This window comes from Sinohyriopsis cumingii, chromosome 12 (assembly GCF_028554795.1).
Source record: "Sinohyriopsis cumingii isolate HCF-2022 chromosome 12, ASM2855479v2, whole genome shotgun sequence".
Taxonomy (NCBI): Eukaryota; Metazoa; Mollusca; class Bivalvia; order Unionida; family Unionidae; genus Sinohyriopsis; species Sinohyriopsis cumingii.
The window spans coordinates 76595288-76622395 of NC_142972.1; the positions used below are offsets into that span (position 1 = coordinate 76595288).

Consider the following 27108-nt stretch of genomic DNA (forward strand, 5'->3'; position numbering starts at 1 on the left):
ACTTACCTGACCATATATATATATATATATATATATATATATATATATATATATATATATATATATATATATATATATATATATATATATATATATATATATTACTACATCGAGTCAACCAACCATTATTACTATTTCTATTAATATTCCAATCAAGTCAACTTAATTCGAGTAGGATTTAAGAGTTTTTAAAGGCATCTGTTGTACCTACCTAACTACTTACCTACCTACCTAACCATTTGTCTTTTTTTCGCACATTCAGTGATCTATATATCCTTGCATCTTTTAAGTTCATTTTACCTTTCAGTGTTATCTTCTAAAAATAAATATTTAGATAGTTGTATAAAATATTACTTATCCAACAATGTCTTCATTTCTTAATAAGGTTAGTCATATATATTTTTCCCCTGTCCTGTCCTGATATTCATACCTGTGTCATCAGATCGATGAATTTTATTAAATTCAATATGGATATTATTGCCTGTTACTTATTACCTCAGTGTTACCTTGCCTGCAATTGTAGAGATTTGTTATTAAATGCAATATGGATAGTGCAACTCAAAGCAAGGGTTGCGGGTTCGATACCAATGCAGATCAGGCTGGTTGTTTGCCATGTGTGTCCTTGGGAAAAGCACTGAACTCTAATTGCCTTAGCATGACGCAACTAATATGTATTTTAAAGGCAATCAATAATCCTGCATATACCTTTGTCTACAAAAATATAGCAATGTTCCACTAATGCTATGTGAATAATGGTGTCACTGTTATATCTTTCTATGTATACCTGTATCTGCAGATTTAGCAATGCTTGTTAATCGTTCACAATATCACTTTTGTATACTAAGTTGGCATATATGACGCATGTCAAACATATCATTAAAGAATGATGTATATATTTATATATTTTATATTCAAATTTAATTTAAAATTAACATGCTGTTAATAGCATTCAGTTTGATTACTCTGAAATTTCCATACATTCCTTAATGACGGAAACTACCGAGGTACCGCTACAGTGAATGTGATGTGATGTGATTTCGATTTTTAACGTTGATGTAACAATTTTTCGGTCCTATCGCTACGATGTCTGCAATGTAACAGTTTATAGTGATGTCTAGCAGATATGTAGCATGATGTCCCATCCAGTCACATTATTGTGACACCAGGCCAATCAGTCCTAACACTAACCTCTTAATGCTGAGCGCCAAGTGAGGCACCTGTTAGTACCATTTTTGTAAGTCTTTGGTTTGACTCAGTCGGGGATTGAACCCACGACCTCCCGTATCCGAGGCGGACGTTCTAACCACTAGTCCACCTCAGCGGTGTACAGTGAATGTATGAACTACTGGAAAAAATAACGAGGCAACAGTATACTGCGAAAGCACGCACCCTACAATATGGATATCGTTACATATAGCCAGTTTTTTTTACTCATACCAGTGTCTGCAGATCTAGCAATGTATTACTAATGCAGTTATCATAGGAGGCATCTCTCCAGACTCCACTTTGTGAACAGTAGCGTACAGCTTCACCTAAAACATGCAGAAATAATGTTTTTAAAATATATTTCTCATCTTCACAGATACTTAAGAAAAGCATCAAAAGGGACTCGTTTAAGATATAAATCACAATATTTTAGCATCATTAGATTGAAATTTTAATGCCAATATATAAATGAAATAATGTCTGACTTAATAGTAAAAAAAATAATTTTATCTAAAAATTACTGTTTTGTAATCATAAAAGAAACTAGTAGTATCTACAGCTTTTAGTGGTGGGTGCATCACAAAGGGCAAAGGTAAGTACAATTTGCTTGACAAAACCTTTTGAATTTGTGGCAAATAAACGAGAATGATCATTCAGGGACCATACTTATCCCAAATGATGACGTTCAATGATGGAAGTCAACTTGCTTTAAAATCTGATACTAATGGGTAAAAGTAATACTGCATAAGGTCATGTGAATAGGTGATCAGTGGCCACATTTGTTCAATTGACAACAAACCCATACAATGCATGTATTAGTCTATCAGACAATTTGTACACTAAAATGTATCAGAATATATTGAACGGTTCCTGACCCATGCTTGGTTCAATGATCTGTTACAGTGAGATTAAAATTGTTGTTAAAACGTCACTATGTCGGTTTAAACTGAACCTGGAAAGATGACATCTTTAACAGGTAGATCTAGATATAAACCAATAAATCTAACCCAAAACGATTTTCTGGTTATGAAAGTTTGAGTTGCTTTGGTCATGTGACACAACTCTAGCCTTTGTGTTTTTGTCGTATGACTTTCATACACTTTGGGAAAATATTTATAAATACCCATTTTAGTGGATTCATCATTCAATTCATTTTATGTATGATTAAACAAAACAAAAGAAATGGCAAAAAGTACATACTGACTACAGTCGCATGACAAAAACAACCAACCTTTCTAATGAGAGAATATGTGAAAGTCGTATCTGAGTGGTTGCTGAGTCTGCCGGAACACCCATATGTAAATTCCAAATGGTTACAAGTGGCAGGGTTGTAGTAGTATTTCACATGGACTTACAAGTTGTCATTAAGATATCTATTCTGCAGACTAGTCTGTATCAATAGCAAACTTTTATAAAGAGGTGAGTACAGACCTAAACTGTCCATCATTTATATTTTGGTCCTGACGTGACAATGGGATGAATATGTGTGTACAATTTATTGATGATTCTCCATAAGATTAGGAGGAGTAGCAATTGGAAGCTTGCGTTACTGGACAGATGGACGAAGGTTCTCCTAGTTCCTGACCTACGAAATTTATATTGAATAACAAGGAGAATAAGCAGTAATATAGACCTTGTTCTGTTACCACACCTTGCAACTTAAGATCTGGGTCTACGTTGGTCGTGGTTGAGTGAAAGCACATTTTGCACGTATTGCATAATTGCCTTCCTCAGCAAGACAGCACTGATGGAGAACAGTTCCCGTGGGTAAAGATATTGCATATAATACATTTAGTACATCAAATTGCATCATGTGATGTCATTTAAAATCAGCGCATGGCAAAACTACCCACAGGAACAGTATAATGAAAAACGCAAGGTATAGTATAATACATATTTACTTGTAAGTCGAGTTCAAAACAAATTGTGCAGGCCCAGATTTGCCATCACATAATGAGCCAGCAGATCTGGGTCTATGCAGTTTATTAAGACCAATCAATAGATCTACTGGAAAAGTATGTGATGGCATATCAGGGTCTATGTTGTTTGATGGTGGATTGAATTTATAAATGAGTAAATATGGTATCCCTGAGTCAAGGGAAAATATGTACTGTCCAAAAATAAATCTGTCTGCACGTACATAAATTTCTTATGGATTCCGTATGGAATACTTCAGGAATCCGTATGGAGGAGATATGGACTGAAAAACTTATGGAATCAGACAATTTATTCCATATCAATTCCATAAGTACTTCACAGCAGGTGAAAATTCCATATCGAATAAAGTTGCAACTTTAATCGATAAGCACTTCCATATGGAAAGCAGGCTAATGTATTATAGCATCATGGAAAATACTCTCTGAAGAATTAGTAACCTAAACTATCTGATTCAAATATAATATTTGTGGGAGTTAGAGTACATGTATATGCCAGTGTAGCTGATGTGGAAGATGAATATATACTCATATAAATTCGAAGAAACAAATGTATGTCAGGTTTCTTTAATTTATTTCCACAGATGTTTAGAAAAAGACAAAGACATGACCAGAAAAATAGAGCAAATGTAAACATGATCAGAAAATTAATATCTGGTAGTACAAGCATAGATCAATCTATGGACTTAGAAAAATTGGTGCGAGGCGGATTTTGGGCTTGATCTGATGTTTATTCTGAAAAGTAATTTTTTCGACTTCCTATTAAAATATGCTTTATAAAAACCGTACCCTAGTGAAAATGTGACTTAATATTCAGCAAAATCAATGAACATTTCTTGACATTCACTCAAATGTCCTTTTTCATTAAGTTTGTGGTATTTTAGGAGATTTTACCAAAATTTCTGAAAATATCAGTGAAATTTTGTGATTGAAATTTCAGTGACTCTGCCAATAATTCTTAAAATATCACTGGGAATTTGTGATTGACATTTCACTGAAAGTTTGTCAAAAATTCTAAAAATATAGTGATATTTTCTGATTGTAATATCACTGATATTTTAGTAAAAAAATATCAATAAGATATAATAACATTTATTTTTTGTTTCTTGTACAATTTGAATGATTTTTAGCAGCATTTATATTCCCTGTTTCTGATAGCTGTAAATTGTATTGTTTATTTTGGGCACAATAACTTCTTTCCACATCTTTCTGTATTATATTTCTTTATCAAATTGTGTTATTGTTGTTGTTGTATTTTTTTATAACTTAAACTGGATTTAACTTCCCTCAAACAAGTTTTCTAGTTTTCTGGTTTAAATTTTTATATCAGAATTTCGCTATTCTCCTGACCTGAATCTGATTCTCCTCGATAATGACCCTCTTTTAATATCGTGTCCGAAACTTATTATTAAATAATGCTATATCCGGTCCCATTCCGCATCGAGCTTTCTAATAAGTATTTGTTCCGTTTATTATTTAAAAGATGATCGTTGTGAAGAGCTTTCTGATTTGTCAAAATGTTGTACTTGCCCAATGAATCGTTACGTAGCGGAAACTGATGGGAATGCTAAACATGGCGATTCGAGCGGGATACGAGTTTGAATAACCATTTGAAAATGTACGGCAATGAGAACAGCTTGAATGCAAAGTCGAGTATAACGTAATTGGTCGGTCTGTATGAAAACTGAGCGTCATTACTATCATTTTGCCTTTTTTTAAAGAGCTTTACAGTAGCGGCTAACGTGCTAAATAGGACAAAGAATTGAACCAGAATGATTTCGAAGTTATATAACTCAAAACTGATTAACTTCCAGAATGAATTTAAGGAGGACAACGTATAGATCACTGGTGGGTATTGTTGCGAAATACCCATGTCTATCAAAGATCGTCATATCTTTGCGGAATGTTCTTGGCCCACACGTAGAATTATCGTTCAATATCGTGAAGCATTATTGTGTATATTATCAAAATAGTCTAGGTGTGTTGGAATTCGGTGTAAAATAAGAGTACTTATATTATGATAAAGGTTTGTCACGGCTGCTTATAGAACAATGACTAATTCAAGAGATCACAACAGCATCATAGTTTCCACGTTATTCAAACATCAAGTTTGCAGTACAAGTGACATGGCAGGCTTCTTGTATTTCTTCTTTTCATGTCTCAAATGGATGCTTTTTTTTGTACTTTTGCATTATTTTCACAGTTGAATTTTTCAATGCAGATTCATATTTTATATTTTATATATGTTTATGTGTTCACAGATGTCTTTGCATATATTCCAGGCTTGATACTTTGATTTTTAAAATCACTTAATTATTTAGTGGCAAGCCAGATTCTTCACATTATATTGTACATAACATATATAAATCCTCAAGGTAAATTAGTTCTGTAAATAATTAAGTTACCTTCTCTAAATAAAGTCATTATTATTATTATTATTATTATTATTATTATTATTATTATTAGTATTATTATTATTGCCTTGGATGTCATATAATTACAACATCTGTAAACAAAAATCACGCGAACTTAATATCATCTTGGTTGATAAAGTCATGTTTAATTCATATTCATTATTAATTTGAAACCTCCTGAAATGTATGAAAAACTAGAAAAACTTCAGTAAAATACTATATAATGATCAAACGTTTAATGAAATCTCACAAAAGTTTTTGTCAAATATTTGTGAAATCTCACAAGACTTTTCAGTGAAATGAAAAAGACTTAAGTGATGCCATCATGAATTAGGCTTTGTATGCGAGAAAGAAAATGAGGACAAGAGAAACCTAAATCTTATTTGATAATGTTTGTCAAAATTAAATTTATGACCCATTTTAAAAATTGTGGTGAATATTTATCATTGATTCCCAATAATGTCTAAGAATCATTAGGCAGTTTAATAGAAATCTGAAGCAGATATTTTATGGTTTAGGCAGAAAGCGTTAAAAACCCCGTCTGAAATCTGCCCTAAGTATGCCTGGAAAATTTCATACGGGATGAACTTTTACCAAATTCCATATGGACCTTTTACAAATTCCATATGCTATATTTGACAATTCCATATGGAATATTCACAAATTCCATATGGAGTATTGCCAAATTCCATATGGAATTTTAATTTTATTTCATATGGACAACCTACAGATCTCATGGACTAATCTGCTTATTCCATGAGATTTTCCAAACGGAGTACGTACGGAATCCATAATTTTTCCATATGGATTTACTGAATTCCATAATAGTGCTTCAACAATAAAATACAAATGTCCATATGGATATTTCTGTAAAAGTACAGATGGATTCCATATCCAATCCATGTGGAAAATTTCGTACGGTTAGTTAGCTAAGGAGAACTCATGAACTAATATTGTGATGTGTTAAAAAAGGATTAACATGACATCATAATTGTACAGTACCTGACATTCCAGTTGGGCAGGACTTGTTATCGTAGGTGCCTTGCAATGTTCTTGACCATTCTGTTCCACGTTTGTCAGTTTCGTTTTTACAGGTCTCACCTGGTTGTGACCCAAGTAATACTATATCATTTGACTTGAGTAAACATTATTAGTTATTGGCATATTTTATACTTTACCCCATCAGCAACTATTGTTTTCCATATCAAGACAATTACTGGGAAGAATATACAGTCGTGTATGCAGATCTTTGTTTGTTTTTCTTTTATTTCAATTAAATGACTACGTTGAGCATAACGCGAGAAAAATATGAGATACGAACTTAGCAAAGGATAACCTAATTTCAGGTTTCACTTGATGAACATATTGATGAAGCGTTAAACTCAAGTAAACACTGGAACAACGGAACTAGCGAAAGGGAGATTGCTCGTGCAGATAGTTAATCAATATTAAATCTACGTGATCTCATTCCGCCTGAACACTATCATTTCTGATTTGTAGAACAACAAATAGTCATCACGTGAATTAAAGAATATAGAACAATTAACTACCATATTCATGTGAATATTCTTTCCAGTTATCATCAAATGGCATGTACGCACAATAATTTCTTTAATTTCAGGAATTACTATCTTAAATTTTCCAGCATATTTAAGCAATCTACACAGACGTTAAAACGACCCGGCATAGGAATTGGACACTGTTGAAGACTACAACATATATCCTATATATCTCGCAATGCTCATCTAAAGCGCAAATGAGAGAGGAACAATGAACATTACGATTGCAATTTGAAAATGAAGAAAATAAACATCTTGGGTTCATGTGTGGCTTACAGAAATAAAGGAATGTAAAATGACGTCCTCCTTATAGACTTATTATTAGGAGAACTTATTTATATCAAACATGTGTTACCTGCTTTGCAAATTCCTCCAACAACCGTATAAGTGTTCTTACACTGACAAGTGCCATTAGTGCCAGACGTAGGTACTTTGCATTCTGCAGATTGGTCTCTGCATCCGATACTGGTGGTACATGATGAATTCAAATATGTTAAGCAAAGGGTTTAATTATCAACTGCTCGTAGCACAAGAATTAATCGATAAAGGCATTTTCTGCTTCAGGAAGCAGTAATTGTCTAATTTGCCACTTGTAGCTAAATCCAAGCAGGCGATATGTCAAATATGAATTTAAACTCTGAGTTAATAATTAGGAATCTAGAACATTCTTTTCAAAATGAAATTGTTTACTCATGATGTCGGGAGCTTATTGTAATTCTTGAAAGTAAGCAATGCTTTATATTTGCATTTATGCTGTCCATAATATCATACTGAATAGCTCCATATCGGTTTAGTTTCGTTTTGGTGATTTCCGGCACTGCGGCACAAGTAGAGCATTAAGTGCCGAGGCAATTGGATAAAAGTGATTTACCCAAGAATACAGTATAGGACCCGTACTGGAAATATGGTAGCATTGAGACTCAAAGAGACCTCAGTTCCATATCAATGAAACAACAAGCACAGGTTCATCAAAGTTAACATGAAACATAATTCTCGAATGACTATTGCATTTGCTTTAGGAATTTGCCTCACAAATGCTTGTACACATTCATCATCAAGCCCTGTATGTTTCCAAAATAAACATTGAATAAAAAAGAAATAAATGATCGAATGGTGAAAATGTGTACTAAGACAGAAACTATGGATGGAAAGATATTTAAAAAAGGAATTGTTATATCAAAGAGACTAGCGTATATGACAAACAGTGGAAAGACAAAACACTTCTGATTTCTTCTGACGTCAATCAATGTAAAGTGTACAATGTAGAGCAAATCAGTTGGTGAAAATTGTTCGATTTGACTTGAGTAAGCAGGCTTTTGTCATTGGCTTATTTTAAACGTTAACACTTTGACAATTTTGATATACGTTCTTGCCGTCTTCAGTCAGTTGTTTTGTGCATGAAATGCTAACGTTTGAAACTGGTATGGCTGCTTGCTTTAGAAATTCATTTGTTACATCAGCAAAATGAACGATTCAGAAAAGTAGCTCAGTAACTCCCACCGGTGACAATCGACGGAGGATTGTTAGAAGCTGCTGGTAAAATGAAAAAGACTGCAATAGTTTAGTATGGAGATACAACTGATTTCAAAATGCAATCGAATTTCATGACGATAGAGCAAGAATTTGACTCTGTTCATAATGGTAGCTACAATTGAAAATAGATAACCGCCAAAAGCAAGACGTGTTAATTGGAGTATGCCTTGCAATTAAACATATTATGCTAGACAGAAAAGAATTATCTGCTGATAACAAATTCGAATTTTGGAATTCTGTTTAACACACAATCTCTTCAGCTAAAGACATTGATTTGTATTATTTTCCATCTAAACACATTTATTGAACAGAATATACAGTCGTGTGCATAAATGTGTCGACCCTTCGATTCAATAACTGAGTCAAGCATACAAATGTGTGGTATGAAAATATGTCATTAGAAAAGAAGAAGAAAAATTCATTTTTGGCGAAATTAATATATTCCTAAAACTTGAAAAGTGAATTAAGATTGGAAAACGCTAATATGTAAACCAAACAATTCTTGCAAAATTTATAATCAATTTTAAATCTACATGATCTCATTCCGACGGAAACAGTTTTGTTAACATGCATGTCTATGTATAATATTCAATCTAATTTGCGAATATCCATATATATATATATATATATATATATATATATATATATATATATATATATATATATATATATATATATATATATATATATATATATATATATAAAACGTCATTATGATCTAACTATATTCCTAGTTTTGAAAAAAGGTAATGATCGCATGAGTTACCTTCTAATGTCAAGAACTAGTTACTTAAATTTTCTAGCATATTTAATCAATTTCAATTTATTTCAAGAAATATGCAGCATGGGACTTTGTCATTGCTAAGGACTAGGATGAAGATACGACTATATCTCCAAATGCATTGCATTCAATAAGAGAAGAAACAATGAACATTGATATTGTAATTTGAAAATGAAGAAACGTCTTTGCTTTCGTGTGAGGAAATATCGTTCCCTAGACGTGATATATTATTTCAATGTTCACATACTATTTAAATGGAATTAAAACATTTGTTTATATCTTCTACCTGAGATGTAGTTTCAATACTAGAATATATTTATTTCAAACGTGTCTTACCTGCTTTGCAAATTCCTCCAACAACTGAGTAATTGCTCTTACACTGACATGTGTTAATAGTGCCCGATGTAGATGCTTTGCATTCAGCATATTGATCGCTGCACCCAGTACTAGTGGTGCAATATGAATTAAAATCTGTGAAGTATAAAGTGTTTAATTGTTAACTGAACGTAGCCAAAAAAGCGAAAAGGACCTCTTCTAGTTGAGTGAGCTGTAAGTGTTGAATTTGCTAGTTCCAGCTTAGTTAGGTCAGGAGGTATACAAAATATATTTTTCAACCCTGACAAGTTAATTATGGATTTAGAGTTACGTTTCCAAACTACATCTCTTAACCCATTTATCGGATGGTAATTCTCGTTATAGAGAGAAAACAAGGCACACATAAGAACCAAATTAATGGAAGATAGTGTTTTCATACTTAGAATAAATATCCCTTTTTCATTTCTGATAGAGAAAAAGTATAATCCGGAAAAAAAAAAATATGAACAAATGATCTTAACTTTATTTGCGGTCTTTTGCAGCCGTTAATATAAAACAGGGTGGCTCAATAACGGATTGTCCTTTTTTCACTGCCCTCCGAGATGAAACAAATAGGTTATTTAGTGTCGAGGCAATTGGGTTTAGTTGCTTTGTTTAAGAATACACTACCCTGGCTGCCCCTGGCAGGAACTCTGGAAGAACGGAGACGCCAAGGAACCTTAGCTCCATAGCAGAGGATTAAAAAAAAAACAGGTTCGTTAACGTGGAACTTGAAACAGTTCTCATATGTCTATTTCATTTTTTGTAGTGATTTACTTAAGAAATAGTTGCACTTGTTCCTTGTGAACCTCATCATATATTACAACAGCGAGCATAGAGAAGAAATTTGTGGTCGAATGGGGAATGAAGATACTACTTGAAAAATTATGGATATAAAGACAGTCAAACATTTAAATGTTACATAAAAGAGATTATTGTATTAGAAATTGAAAACATTTATCTTTTGGTTTGACGTCATTCATTATATTGTATCTAAAGGAGAACACATTTGTTTGTGATTATGTTCTCATTTCACTTGAGTAAACAGCCTATAGTTATCGGCTTGTTTTATACTTTACCCCATCCACAACTAGTCTTTCCCATCTCAACAGAATTACTGAGCAGAATAGAATCTCGATTCGTGTCTACAAATCTTTGTTTATTTTTCTTTTTTTTTCGATTCAACGACTACGTTGTGCATAAAGCGTGAAATATGAAATTATACGACCTTAGCAAAGAAGAACCTAATGTCATTCATTATATGGTATCTAAAGGAGAACACATTTGTTTGTAATTATCATATAATTTCACATGAGTAAACAACCTTTTTTTGGCTTGTTTTATACTTTACCCCATCCTCAACTACTCTTTCCCATCTCAACAGAATTATGGAGCAAAATAGAATATCGATTCGTGTCTACAAATCTTTATTTTTCTTTTCTTTCGATTTAACTACTACGTTGAGCACAAAGCGTGAAATATTTGATATACGACCTTAGCAAGAAGAACCTAATGTCATGTTTCACTTGATTGATACATTGATGAAGCGTAAAAATCAAGTAAACACTGAAACAACGAAAGTAGTGAAAGATAGACTACTCGTGCAGATAGTTAATCAATATGAAATCTACGTGAACTCATTCCGCCCGAACACTATCATTTCTGATTTGTAGAACAACAACTAGTCATCACGCGAGTTAACGAATATCCAAAATTAAATATAATATTCATGTGAATATTATTTCCAGTTAACCTCAAATGGCATGTACGCAAAATAAGTTCCTTTTTTATGTGAGGAATTAATATCTTAAATTTCCCAGCATATTTAAACAATCTACAATGACGTTAAGACGACCCAGCATAAGCATTTGACATTGTTTAAGTATGCAGCACATATGCTACTGTATTTCGTAATCCTCAGCTACGGCGCAAAAGTGACAGGAACGATGAATATTACGATTGCAATTTGAAAATGAAGAAATAAAGGTCTTGGTTTCATGTGTGGTTTACAGAAATAAAGGAATGTAAAATGACGTCCTCCTTATATACTTATTATTAGGAAAACTTATTTATATCAAACATGTGTTACCTGCTTTGCAAATTCCTCCAACAACCGTATAAGTGTTCTTACACTGACAAGTGCCATTAGTGTCAGACGTAGGTACTTTGCATTCAGCATATTGGTCTCTGCATCCAATACTGGTGGTACATGATGAATTAAAATCTGTTAAGCAAAGGGTTTAATTATTAACTGCTCGTAGCACAATAATTAATTGATAAAGGCCTTTTTCTGCTTCAGGAAGCAGTAAGTGTCTAATTTGCCATTTGTAGCTACACCCAGGCAGGCGATATGTCAAATATGAATTTAAACTCTGAGGTAATAATTAGGAATCTAGAACCTTCTTTTCAAAATGAAATTGTTTAATCATGACATCGGGCTGTTATTGGCGTTCTTGAGAGTATGCAATGCACCAATAAGCAATAAGCAAATGGAAGACCGTTTCCTAATGCTTAGAGTATCATCCCCATTATTCTTCTGAAAGTGGCATACTATGTTCCGGAATAAACATGACCCAGAATTATCAATGCGTCATATTTGCATTTATGCAGTCCATAATATCATACTGAATAGCTCCATATTGGTTTAGTTCCGTTTTGATGATTTCGGGCACTACGGCACAAGTAGAGCATTAAGTGCTGAGGCAATTGGATTAAAGTGATGTGCCTAAGAATACAGTACAGGACCTGTACCAGAAATATGCATTGAATCTCAAAGAGACCTCAGTTCCATATCAATGAAACAACAAACACAGGTTCATCAAAGTTAAAATGAAACATATTTCTCGAATGACTATTTCATTTGCTTTAGGAATTTGCCTCACACATGTTTATACACATTCATCGTCCAGCCCTGTATGTTTCCAAAATAAATTGAATAAAGAAGAAATATGATCGAATGGTGAAAATATGTCCTACGACAGATACTATTGATAGACAGATATTATAAAAAGGCATTGCTATATCAAAGAGATTAGCGTATATGACAAACAGTGGAAAGAAAAAAAAAACACTTCTCATTTCTTCTGACGTCATTCAATTTAAAGTGTACAATGGAGAGCAAATCAGTTGGTTAAAATTGTTCGATTTGACTTGAGTAAGCAGGCTTTAGTCATTGGCTTATTTTATACGTTAACACTTTGACAACTTTGATATACCTTAATGCCAACTTCAATACAGTTGTTTTCTGCATGAAATACTAACATTTCAAACTGGTATGGCTGCTCGCTTTAGAAATTCATGTGTTACGTCAGCAAAATAAACAATTCAGAGAAGTAACTCAATAACTCCCACCGGTGACAATCGACGGAGGATTGTTAGAAGCCGCTGGTAAAATGAAAAAGACTGCAATAGTTTAGTATGGAGATACAACTGATTTCAAAATGCAATCAAATTTCATGCCGATAGAGCTGGAATTTGTCTCTATTCATAATGTTAGCTACAGTTCAAAGTAGAAAACCACCAAAAGAAAGACGTGTTCATTGGATTATTCTTTGCAATTATACATATTCTGTTAAACAGAAAGTATATCTGCGGATAACAAATTCTAACTTTGGAATTCTGATTAACACACAATATCTTCAGCTAAAGACAATGATTTGTATTTGTTTTCATCTCAACACATTTATTGAACAGAATATGCTGTCGTGTGCACAAATGTGTCGACACTTCTATTCAACAACTGTGTCAGACATACAAGTGTGAGGTATTAAAATATGTCATTAGGAATGAAGAAGAAAAATCATGTTTGGCTAAATTAATATATTCCTAAAACTTGAAAGCTAAATAAAGACTCGAAAACGCTAGTTTGTAAATGAGACAGTTCTTGCATAATTTATGATCAATTTAAATCTGCATGACCTCATTCTGAGTGAAACATGTTTGTATATTAATCCATCTTATTTACGAATATCCACAGATATATAGCATCGTTATGATCTAACTATTCTTTCTAGTTGTTAACAAAGCGAATGTTCGCATGAGTTCCCTTCTGAAGAAACATATTAATACAATATAGTCTCTTCATTCTTATAATAATATCCCTATTTCCTGCATGATAGTGGAGAAGTATAATCCGGAATAAATATGAATAAATGATCTTATCTGTATTTGCGGTCTTTTGCAGCTTTTAATAACATACTGGCTATCTCCATAACCGTTTGTTTTCCTGATTTACCGCACAGAGATACAAATATTTTATTTAGTGTCGAGGCAATTGGGTTTAAGAATTTGTTAAAGAATACACTACCCTGGCTGACCCTTTCAGGACCAATGGTAGCAAGGAGCCGCCATTGAACCTCAGTTCCATAGCAGAGAAGCAACACACACAGAGGTGCAATAATGTGGGACTTGAAACCGTTCTCAAGTGTCCGTATCCTTTTCTATATTACTTTACCTATGAAGATATGTGGTTAAAAATATGATGGCTACCGGGATAGCTCTGTTATATGATGCTTGAAAGTCACTAGTTTGATTTATGCAAAGTATTTTTCAAGTGAAAAATGTGTGACAAATTTAAAGACAGAACATCATTTTGGTTATCTACATTCACGTCCCATGTCATCAGATCTTTTGGCAAGTAGTATAAAACCTAAAACATATTTGTACAGGGGCTGTTCTTTCTAAAACACTGATAATGTTGTCTGATAATTATTGAAGGAAAGTATGATAATTATGCACTTAATGAACACTGTAGTTTTTAACGATTGCAGATATCAACACTCCACTGAGGCACCATTTGTTTTTCTGACCATCTACCTCTAATTAGCAGTCTTTCCTAAAAACGATATGACAATATGATCATCTATTCTGTAAGTTATTCAGTGAGTGGATTTATATGATTTCCATATTGGCAGCTATATTTGAGACACGATCTCTATGTAGGGTAAGGTAGACCGTCAGGTTGAAACTGTGAGAACGTTCTTGGCGACCCAGCATTACTGCTAAATTATGATGAATAAAAACAATGTTATGCCCCTTCAGTCCTTGAGAAGTAGTACAAACATAAAATATATTTGTGGAAGCACGTTTCAATGTAATATACTGTCAAGCTTACATGATAATAATGATTGCAATAGCGTACGACATTAGATACGGTTTTTTAAACAATTCACCTGCTTTACAGAGGGTTCCATGTTGGGTGTATCCTGAACTACACTGACAAGTGCCATTAGTGCAATCTGCATTAATGCTGGAACATCCATTGGTTGCATCACATTCTAAACCAACATCTGAAAATGCAAATAAACATTGTATTTATTTGAGGAAAAACTAAACCAGGAAACCATCACGTTCAGTGATGATCATAAATCTATGTTGACCAGGACAATAGGGTTACTTCTTACACCGCTGCATCGTTATGAGAGGGTCGACGAGTTCAAAAGCATTGATCTCTACCTACATAACAGTTAGAGTTACTAAGATAAAATCAAATAATACTCAGCTGTCAGTTTATTGTCGAATCTCAATGGGCTATCCCTGTAACTTTGCCTTTCTTACGTCAATTGAAAATCATTAGAAACAATTAACATGTTCAATTGCATTTTTCGACAGCAACATGCTGCAACAGGTTCATTTTTCAAAATAAAGTCATTTATTCATTGAATGGAAAATTATTGATGATGATATCTTCATTTACCTTGTTCTACTGCAATTGTAACATGTATTCGATGCCTTAGTCATTAAACAGGACACCACCTATTTTGACGTCAGACTAAATATTTATATGTTCATATTTTCTTATGAATTCTTCTTTTCATTGATGAATTTTGAAATAACAAATGAAGATCGGTATGTCTATGTATGATGCTCAGTGCGATGACACAATACGAAACCTAGCCATCCCTACAGGAAGAGTAGCAATAACAAAGGTTTCAGATGGTGAAAATAGTTATAAACTTAGAGGTGATATCTGCATATAAGGGACAGAGAAAGAAACCAAGATATCCTCTAAAAATTAATATGCAAAAATCAGAAATATAGGGCACTTGATGTTTTGCACAAACAATACGTATCGACTGTGCCGACATAAATCTGCACTTTATACGCCTATAGTGAGTATTGGTGAATAGGTGCATTGAATTAAACGTATGTATCATCAGCTGAAAAGAATCAATATGTTGCATGGTATACAGTGTTCTTAATGTAACAGCAAGAATGACCATACATAATCTATCAATGTTACGAATATGCATTGTACGGTAAGCGCAATGAGATAGTGATTGTAGACAATGATTTCTGCCTGTGACATATATAGAATAGCTTATAATATTTTAGATAATGTAATGAACACATTGTTTATGCAACCAGTGAGCATGGCGAGACAGTTATGCTCTCCAATACATCAGAGTTACTAAGTTAAAATATTCTCTGTTCTTCTGCAGTCATTGAATTCATTATTTTGATATTAATTGCTACTGACTTGGGTTTGCATCAACTGACATGACTCATACATATACTATTCAATGTACCCTTCATTACTAACAACGTATCTTTGTGTATGTTGAAGATTTCAGAGTAGATAGTGTAGATGAATTGTTTTTTACTCCTCTTATTTATCGACGGCTATTTACATTCCAACGTGAATGCATGTCCTGCGTTTCAATGTCAATTTTATTATACTACTCTTAGAACCATTCTAAAGGAGTGGAACATGGAAAAATATTATTATGATTCAATCAATCTTAAATCATTCAATCAATTAACCACTCAATCAATCGATCTTATTTCCTTCGAATCAAGCAATTCTCAACATATAAGGCATTAAACATAGTGATGAAAATATGCTCGTTAAAAACATAGATATCGCTATTGGGTTTCGTAGAGATAATGTGCTGCTTGAGGGAAGCTCTTTTCCACAGAATATAAGGAATGATAAAAATGAATTATAATTTGATAAATAAAGGGGTTCTTATAGTTTAATGTGCAGTATATGTTAATCTGTAAGCAAGGAGTACCAACATATGTCCCACTGTTTTTCACTGGAAATCAATTGTCATATTTTTAAAACATATTTCAGCGTCCATAATATAATTCGCATGTAAAGTTTGTCCTGTATGTGGTTATATGTAAATAACAAAAATCTCTCGCCGCAAATCCACTTCACAGTTATTTAAGACTAGTCTGCTTGGATGCTGCTAGTGAAATTTAATGATAGGGTTCGTCGGCAACTGTAACTACCGGTTGAGTGTCCTATCTGCACCTTCGCGAGTGGCTGAAGAGTCCGACCCTAGAGTGACAGTTTATGTTGCACTTGCTACAGGTGAGCGTCGATGCTTGTTTATGCTGTTGTTGTTCCGCCTTCCTCCTGGTTCTCTTTGCAGCGAGGTTAGTGTTTCTCGCTTCCTCGGCTTTCTGAACCCACTGTCTGACAGTTAGATGCCAAGTGGAGCGTTCGTTAGCACAGCTCACCCAGTCGATTACGTTGATGTTGGCCGTCTTCATGTCCTTCTTGCAGACGTCTTTGTAACGAAGACTTGGCCGTCCAGTCAGTTGTGCGCCTTATGCTAGCTCTCCGTACAGCAGTTATTTGGGAATGCGGCCTGGGTCGATTCTCTTCTCGTGGCCGAGCCAGCGAAGGCGCCTCTAGTTGAGAATGGAGAATATCCTGTTTATGATGGCTCATTTCAAAACTTCTGTCTTGAGTACTTAGTCCTGCCATTGATTGTGCAAGATGCGCCGCAGGAATCTCAGGTGGAAGCTATTGGGCTTCCTCTCTTGGCTCTCATAGGTGGTCAATGACTCGCTGATGTAGAGGAGTGTGCTGAGCACACAGGCCTAGCAGACGCGCAGTTTGGTTTTGTCAATGAGGTTGGGGTTGTTCGAGACCCTCTGATTCATTCTGGCCATAACTGCTGCTGCCTTGGCAATCATGACGTTTACCTCAGAATCAATGGAAAAGCGAGCTGGAGATGGTGGACCGAATGTATGTGAAGTTCTCAACAACAACTTTCATGGTTTTATCCATTGATGGCTGTGGAGGGAGGGTCTGCGTCCTACGTCATGACGTTCGTTTTCTTCAGACTGATGGTTAGTCCAAACTCATTAATGGCGTGGGTGAGGCGGCATACCATCTGCTTAGGTCCATATTCCGTGTGCGATATCAAGTCTTCATCGTCGGCGAAGAGCAATTCACGGATGAGAGCCTCTATGACTTTAGTCTTAGCACGGAGAAGGGCGATGTTGAACAGCTTGCTGTCAGCCCTCGTATGACTGTAATCTCCCTCGCTGAAGTCCTTGAAGGCGTATTGGAGTAGCATGGATGAGAAGATGGCAAAGAGCGTCGGCGCCAGGACGCAGCCTTGCTTCACTCCGCTGCTAAATGGGAAGGCCTCCGATGTTGCGCCATCGAAGCACACTGTACTGTGCATGTTCTCATGGAACGAAGTGACGAAAGCGAGCAGTAGTGGCGGGCAGCCGATCTTCTGCAGGAGCCTGAGGTGTCCCTCCGACTGACCAGGTGAAGCGTCTTTGTCAAGTCTATAAAGGCGATGTAGAGGGGCATCTGCTGCTCAAGACACTTTTCCTGCACCTATCTTTATGATATGTATTTGTGAGAGATTAACAAGAAATTCCGAGCTATTATCTTGTGATACTGAACAATTGGCACACTGCCCTGTGTGGTCAAAAAACAATATGACATTTTTTAACAAACAATATTTTATGAAGTATGTTTAATTTCTTGACTTAGGTCATGCAGTGACATTAATCTGTTCTAAAGGCTCAACATGTACTAGTGTGCAAAATGAAAATATGAGTTGCTTAACAATTCAATTGTAAACAATTCATGTGCTTTGCAGGGAAAGTTGAACATGTACAAATATCAGAAAATTCAGTTTAAATTGAGACGTTGTGGTGAAATCCATAATACATGAAAAGCTTTATTTCGTCAGAATGATTTTCAATCTATTTGGACTGGTATGCATAGTGAGTCAATTGATAGAAACGCCAGGAATATAACACGTTAAACTTCACAATAGTTTGCCGCCAACATTGTTATTGTCCCCAGCAGGGAAACAGTAAACATATGAATCTTAAGAAATTCAGGTTGCAAAATATACGAAATAAATTGTAGCTCATATATTTAATGAAGGGGGTCTGCTTTGAAATATTCATAATGTCAGAATATTGTAACGGGAAATATGGAATCCTTTACCCAGTACCACATTTTATTACACTGTATATCTTGCCTCCCGTGCATGAGTGCATATTAGGAAAGGTCAGAAATACATTTCAGCTGCGAATGAGACTTTAGAAAATGTTGTAGATATAGCGTGGTTGTGTATATGTGTTTGTTCACTTGACTTGTTGAGGGTTATTTTTGGGGCCTGTCCAGAATTACACTAACATGTGCAACGAGTGCAGTCTGAATAGGAATTACAACATACATTGGTATGTAACATGCTACATCTATAGGTGAATATTAAGTTCAAACACCACCTAGGGAAAGTCTATTTAGAATCAGTCATGTTTCGGTCAGGATAAGTCTTAATTTCTGTACAGATATACATAAAGAATTAGTTCAGTATTGTAGTAGATATATTAAACCTAGAAAGATTAGAATATGGAATGTTCATCTAAAGATACAAGCATCACTTTGTTCGGTAGAAGTGTCACCTAAACATCATAATAAATATCTTGTAATATTTGTTCTTATGACATGTTTTTTTTTAATACGACTAATATTTAAAAAGGTAATATCATGCAAAATACTTTAGCGATTTTAAGAGGGTTCCACTAGTGGTATATACTGAACTACACTCACAAATTCCAATTTGTGGTATTATATATTGCACGAAAAGCGGAACATTCAGTGCAAGGGGAGGTCAAATCCATTACGGATAAAACATTTACATCAGAATGATTCTTAACCTAGTGTTGGTCAGTTATATACAGTGACATTGTCATAAGACACAGAAAAAATCAATAACACTCCATTTGCTTGCTGCACGAGGTCCTCGTTGACATACATCAAAATACACCATCAACAACAACACGAAACAAGCCCTTGCACATTTACGAAAGTGCCCTTGATATAGATTGATTAGTGACTGTGTCTTGAAGAGAAACTTTAACTGACCCATCATAACGTAGGAAAGATCGTGCTATATCAACGGATGAAATTTATTTTCTCGGTCATGCAATGATTGTTTAAACAGGTTGATGCATTTTCATAAAAATGAAGTTTAATCAAAGGCATCAACATGAGAAAAAGAAGTTTAGTGGACTTCGATTGATTCGATTACAGACTGATTGATAGGCATAAATACCAGGGGTGTATTAAACCTATATGATAAGATTGGAATGCTAAATGTTTCAAAAAATATATAATCAAATTGTGTATATTAGCAGAATAAGTTGGACGTACTGGTTAAGCAGTATATTTTGTAGCATTTTGGTATATCACCTGATTATCATTGAAAACGTTTGGCAATATCGCATTATAAAGAATTTCTTACCTGCTTTACAGAGGGTTCCGCTTCTTGTATATCCTGATTTACACTGACAAGTGACATTACAACTTGCAAACGTGTTGGAACATCCAAAGCATACATCGCATTTTGCACTAACATCTGAAAGTTCATGATGATGGAAAGACCATTAAGACACAACCACAATGATTATAATCAAGACATACGGATTTATATCATTGTGATATATCAAGACATTCAAGATTGTTGGAATTCATTCCAAACATTATGTTCATATAAACTGTGATAGGACACTTTCGAGTCTGTTTGGAATTTACTTCACAATACTGGGAGTGTCTTTTGATTTTTCACATTGTATTCTAGACAAATAAAGTATCTATTGAGTCATGCGTAAATTGCTGGTTTCACTACTTTACGATTGCAGATTGAAGACCATATATTCGAATTATACACTGGTTGCTCCTCATGGTCTGAATTTCGTTAAAACATATCAAAGATATATACAATAATCGTCAGGATTCAGCTTGAATTTGTTTTGAATTTTCATTGTCCCTCCTAAACGTTTTGATTTCACAGATTCACGAAATCTTTAATCCAACGTAAAATCAGTCACTATCTCATCATTGTTTCCATGTTGGCGGTCAGATTATGAAAAAGTTAAATTAGGACCTGAAAAAGAGTTGTTCAGTGATCTAATGAAATATTCATTTTTTTAGTGTAACCTTTCAATCAGACGATGTATCCTTATCAATATTATAAAGATAACCGCAAGCGTTACTATTTTGGATTTTATACAGAACAAATTCTTATTAACAACCAACTATAACCTGTAGTAAGTGATGTAGTCAAAGCACGTATTGATAAGACAGGGAGTGATAGTTCAGAATATGAAAAGGACTGGTACTCTTCATGTGAATAATAGCCGACGTGGTGACCAATATATGTGTCATTATATGCAAGAGCCATCTGAACAATATAAAAAGTATGCACGTGAAACACCCATGTTGATATGAAGAATACAACGTTTATCAAGATAGCTGACGTGTGAGTAATGATATACATCAAAACAGAAACACTTTCACTTACATACTATATCGATGGGATCATTGGAAAAGCATGAGGTGTGATTTCAACAGTTTTAAGAAGGTGTTCACGCCGGACATATTGCGTGTCTGATCAGGACTATTTTTAATTAGGACTACAACATGGTGGCAGTTTCAAACCGGATCGATAGTTATCTGGACCTAACTAAATACCATAAGAGTTATCCGTGTATCAGTGAAAACCATATGTCAGTATGACCATCCAAATATAATGATTAGCAATAAAGCAAGTTTCAGATGGCTGCCCTGGAAGCCACGTATAATGTCAGCTGCACACCATTTGTAAGCATTCCACATATCATAAGACCCTCTGCTTAGAAGGAAGAGTGATTGTTCCAGACGATCAAAATGTAAGACATGTTGAATGTCAGATCAGCACCATTTTTATTTAGGTCCTTTCCCATGATATAAGGTGTCTTTTCATGACATTATCATATTGATGTGATCATTAATTTAGGAGGAGAAGCGTGGTTAATATTTACAATCTACAATAAAAGAAAAAAGACACACTAATTTGATATTGGACCATCTATATACCATGCCTTTTTTCGTGAAAACTAAATGACGTTATGACCATCCATTAAAGAAGATGTGTGATTACACAAATGATGGCGTTCGTGGTGAATCAGTTATTGGATGCTTGTGCTATTTATACCATTTTTCAGCTTGATATATTTATTGTAAATAATATGCAGTCGTGAGCACGATTGTGTTGTCCGTTTGATTCAACAACTGATTTGAGCAAACAAGGTTGAAGTATTAGAGACATGTCCTTAAGAAAGAAGGAAACTTCATGTTTAACTAGATTAATATATTAATAAAACTTAAAAGTTGAATACAGGTTGGAAAACCTTAATACCTAAACGATACAGTTCTTGCAAAATTTACAATCAATTTACAATCCCTCATTCCGATTGAAAATCGTTGCTAACATGCATGGCCACGAATAGTAATTAATATAATTGACGATTATCCACAGATATATATCCTAAGTATGACGTGAATACTCCTTCTTGTTTTTACCAAAGGGGATGTTTCGAAATAAGAATAATTTCTCTTCTCATGTCAAGCACTAATAATTTCAACTTTCCAGCATATTTAATCAATCTATTTATTTCATGAAATTGCTGCAAGGGACTTTGTCATTGCTGACGACTAGGATGAAGATGCTACTATATATCCCACTGCTTCAGGTATGCTTCCGTGAAAGAAATAAGAATGAACATTGTGATTGCAATTTGAAAATGAAGAAACGTCATTACTTTCGAGTGTGTATCTCGCTCTCCCTAGAAGGGAAATATTATTTCAATATTCTATAATGAGGAAATGAAATTAAAATGTTTTGTTTGCCTCGTCTACCTGTGATGTAATTTAAATACTAGAATATATTTAATTCAAGTGTGTTTACCTGCTCTGCAATAACCTCCAACAACTGAGTAATTGGTCCTGCATTGACAGGTGTTATTAGTTCCAGACGTAGTTGCTTTGCATTCTGCATATTTGTCGCTGCATCCATTACTAGTGGTGCACAATGAATTCAACTCTGTTAAGTAAAGGGATTAATTATTAACTAAAAGTAGCACACAACTAAAACAGGGCGTCTTCTTCTTCAGTGAGCTGTAAATGTCGAATTTGCTACTTCCAGCTTCATCCAGTCAGGAGGAAACCAAAACATTATCTTCAACCCTATATTTCTTTTTTCAATTTTTACCATGGGTATTATCGTTTTTGAGAGAAAACAGGGCTGAAATAAGTAACACATTATTGGAAGGCATCCTTATAATAATATTTATTTCTCATTTCTGATAGTGTAGAAGCATAATTCGGAATAAACATGAACAAAAGACCTTATCTTTATTCGCGGTATTTTGCAGCCATTATTATTATACTGGGTAGCTCCATAACTATTTGTTTTCTTCATTGCCCTCACAGAGACACAACTAGGTTATTTAGCGTCGAGGCAATCGGATTTTAGTGCTTTATTTAAGAATACACTACCATGGCTGCAACTGGCTTGACTTATGGTAGCACAGATCTGCCATGGAACCTCAGCTCCATAGCAGAAAATCAACAAACACGAGTGCTTTAACGTGTTACTTGAAACAGTTCTCAAATGTCTATCATTTTCTATAGTGTTTTACCTACGAAATGGCTCTGCATGTTCCGACCCGTCCTATAGCCTAGCTGTTAAAAAGCCCGCCTCGGAATCGGGTGGTCGCTGGTTCGAACCCATGCCAAGTCATTCCAACGACTTATACAAAATGGTACTCACAAATTCCTGACTTGATGTTCATCATTAAGAGGTCAGTATTAGGACTGGTCGGCTTGGAGTCAGGATATTACTTATGGGTGGGGCATCATTCTACATGTCTGCGGCATGATGTCCAAGTGCAACCGCTCCGGTGGCTTAGTGGTTCGAGTGTCCGCCTCGGATGCCGAAGGTCGTGGGTTCGATCCCCGGCCGAGTTATACCAAAGACTTACAAAAATGGTACCAACAGCTGCCTCGCTTGGTGTTCAGCATTAAGAGTTTAGTGTTAGGACTGGTCGACCTGGTGTCAGGATAATGTGACTGGGTGGGACAACATGCTACATGTATGCGGCGTGATGCCCCAGTGCTTGACATCACTATAAACTGCCACATTGCAGACATCGTAGCGATGTGACTGAAAAATTGTTAAAGCTACGTTAAAAATCACATCACATCACATCACATCACATGTCCCAGTGCTAGACATCACTATAAACTGCCACACTGCAAACATTTTAGCTATAGAACTGAACAATTGATAAAACTACGTTAAAAATCCAAATCACACAAACGCTCATACATTGTCCGCGTGAACCTCGGTATATTTTGCAAATGAGCATAGAGATGAAGCAAATATTCAAAAGGGTAATGAAGGTACTGCTTCAAAAATTATGCTTCCAAAGACAAGTCATTGTCATTTCAAAGAGATTATTGTATTGCAAATTGAAACCATGTATAATTTGGTATATATATATATATATATATATATATATATATATATATATATATATATATATATATATATATATATATATATATAAATTATTGATTATTTGAACTTGTTTTTTAAGGCTATAAAAGTGGCAGAGACAATGACAACATAACCATTAGACATTTAGATCAATTACAAATTGTACACTTTTATTTATCATTGAGTTAATGTATGCAACTTTGATTGCAAGGATCATTCTGTACTTGAATTTTCACAATAATGATAGAAAAGGTCAAATATGACTGAGAACACCGACCGGGATTAAAACTGCCTTATGGACAAATGCAAGGATTGTGTACAATAAATCTAATTTTAGTGTGATACCTTCTAACATGAATATAGTTTTCATTGAAAAGTGTAAATACTCATGATGATCGATCTGCATACTTATTCTAGGAAAGATTTTGTAAAACGGGTCTATACTCCAGGACATGCGTTGGTCACTGGATTATGAAATATATGTCGTACATAACCAGTTCATTTCATGCACCTTCTGCATACCACACTGAATATTTCCGAAAATAATGTTTCTATAAATTGTGTTCAGTAATAACTCTAACCTATGTGTTGGCTCCAGAAACAATGACATATATCATTGATATATCAGCGATTGTAGCTTTGTATATCTACATTTCAAAACCCGTCTACATTTTGTGGTTCTTAGCAGAATATAATCTACAATGAATATAATGATCTACATGTTTACACTTGCGATGTAGGTTGCGTTTCATATGATCCTTGACGAACAGTTCTAAAATGCAGCCCAGATTGAATATTTCATAAAGTATCACATTTCCTGGATAATAGGACTGGATTAGGAAACAATGCCATATGTTTGATACAAATCGACATCAGACTTATGAATATACGTTTAGGAAACTGCATTCTTCTCCCGTCCAAAATATGGATTTATTCAAATGGCAGATCGGAAGGTAGGTTTAGCAATCATTTTTAATAACGATAAGCTTGAACTAGTATCGAATATATTTCAAAATCAAAATATTAGTGGTATCAGAGGAAAAATGATTCGTTGTTTTAGCAGTGGGTTTGGAAACTTTCTGAGTATGCAAATCACATTTTTAAAAGGCCTGCTTAATGATAAGTCTGACAGTGATTTTAAACGAGTTTTTAACGTGCCTTAAGAATTATGATTTGTTGTCGGAATAATGGTCACGCTCAATATTGAATCAGCATAATTTATGCAACATTTAATGGCATTCAATGCAAGGCTGATTTATTTACAATTATGGTCAAAGTTTGTTAAACTGATTTTGAGAAAATGTTATTTAATATCGTTTTTTTCGTTTGAAAGATTTAATGAGTATGTAGCGGTAAATCGGTATTATTTGCATAACCTTGAAATACAGTCTTACTAAAATTAATAATTAATTCTGGTAAGATTATGCTCAGTAATCTTCATCAAATAGTATTTTAAACATTTTCCATGTTAGGAACTGTGACCAGTTTTGACAGATAATTAGTATTATTTGTTCAAACTTACAACAACAAAAAAAAGTCTTGCAAGAATTGATTCTGTACATTTGCTCAAATTATGTAGTTTTTTTGCAAACACTCATTTATATTTTTTGCGAAGTTTGGGTGCAAATGGTTCAATGGTCTGTGAGTAACAAACGTATCAGTTACTAAGTAATCAAGTCTCAGACATAAATCATCTTGAAAGATCGGTCGGCATTACAAGCAATTAAATATGTCGAGAATGTTTTAAAAGAGGTCGTTTTGAGTTCTCTTTATTTTAGAAATGGTGGTACAATTTGATGTCATATCGACACAATTTTCACTTCATTAAAACAACTTAAATTAACATAATTTGCATTGATTTTTCATCTTTATTAGTGAACCAAGTTACGAACAGAAGTTCTTTAAATATTCACCTAATTATAACAACGATGGCCATAGTCGAAAGTTGATAAAGATATATGTGCGCAAAATTGAGATTGAAACATCATTCCACTGATCGTTTCCTTTTAATGTTCTTAAATTAGGATGGTTTGACATTAGTGTGTGCTAAAAAGGCATTAGATGAGATGCAGAAAGACCATTTTTGAACCGGTTAATATTAATTATTTTGAGTCACATATAAATAGCAATACTTCACCTGCTGTACATATTATTCCTGTTAAGGTATATCCTGGTCTACACTTACAAATTCCACTAGTGCATTTTTCATGCGGGTTAGAACAAGGATTGCTTGAATTACAACCAACAGCTGAAAATAAAAATAAAATTTGCCTTCACATGTTGAGGAGAAATCTAAATGGAACGAAACAATATATATTGAGATAAGGATGATTCTGAATCCGTCCCATATGCTTGTAAATTTCCAATATTCCTAAAAATTATTGTCATCAATACAAACCTTTTTATTTGAAAATCTTTCTGTTTTGATTGCTTCTGTAATGTGTATTTCTGAGGCAGCCATTCTTTCAATTCACTGTATTTGTATTCCTTCAATTTATTCCAACAATCGATTGAGATCCGTTAATGTTTAGAGTAAATATTGATAGTTTGACATGTATAGAAAATGTTATTTTATTTTTAAATGAGTTTAGCTATGATATATTCTTCACAGAAATAATACAATCGTGTTACAAGTTAGACTGCAAAGTAGCACAGTCTGTATTTAAAGGTAATGCTTTTGTACTGTCTAATTTAGATCGGGCAAAATTATAGTCAACATAGATGTCATAAAAAGCA

General features: G+C 34.2%; 2 protein-coding genes across 2 annotated transcripts in view; both read right to left on the reverse strand.

Annotated features, from left to right (window-relative positions):
- The window catches only part of LOC149786785 (adhesion G protein-coupled receptor L3-like), a 103486-nt gene extending 80601 nt beyond the window's left edge, over positions 1 to 22885 (reverse strand). The window contains exons 1-7 of the mRNA XM_089977288.1: positions 22780 to 22885; positions 20296 to 20409; positions 14953 to 15069; positions 11871 to 12005; positions 9764 to 9898; positions 6557 to 6655; positions 1438 to 1532 (exon numbers count right to left, since the gene is read on the reverse strand). Coding sequence (XP_089833414.1) covers positions 1438 to 1532; positions 6557 to 6563 — 102 coding nt within the window. The 5' untranslated portion in view covers positions 6564 to 6655; positions 9764 to 9898; positions 11871 to 12005; ... (1 more) ...; positions 20296 to 20409; positions 22780 to 22885. The remainder of the gene's footprint in view (positions 1 to 1437; positions 1533 to 6556; positions 6656 to 9763; positions 9899 to 11870; positions 12006 to 14952; positions 15070 to 20295; positions 20410 to 22779) is intronic.
- Positions 22886 to 26530: 3645 nt separating this feature from the next.
- LOC149786786 (brevican core protein-like) overlaps positions 26531 to 27108 on the reverse strand; it is a 121151-nt gene continuing 120573 nt past the window's right edge. Inside the window, exon 8 of the mRNA XM_089975979.1 lies at positions 26531 to 26601. Coding sequence (XP_089832105.1) covers positions 26531 to 26601 — 71 coding nt within the window. The remainder of the gene's footprint in view (positions 26602 to 27108) is intronic.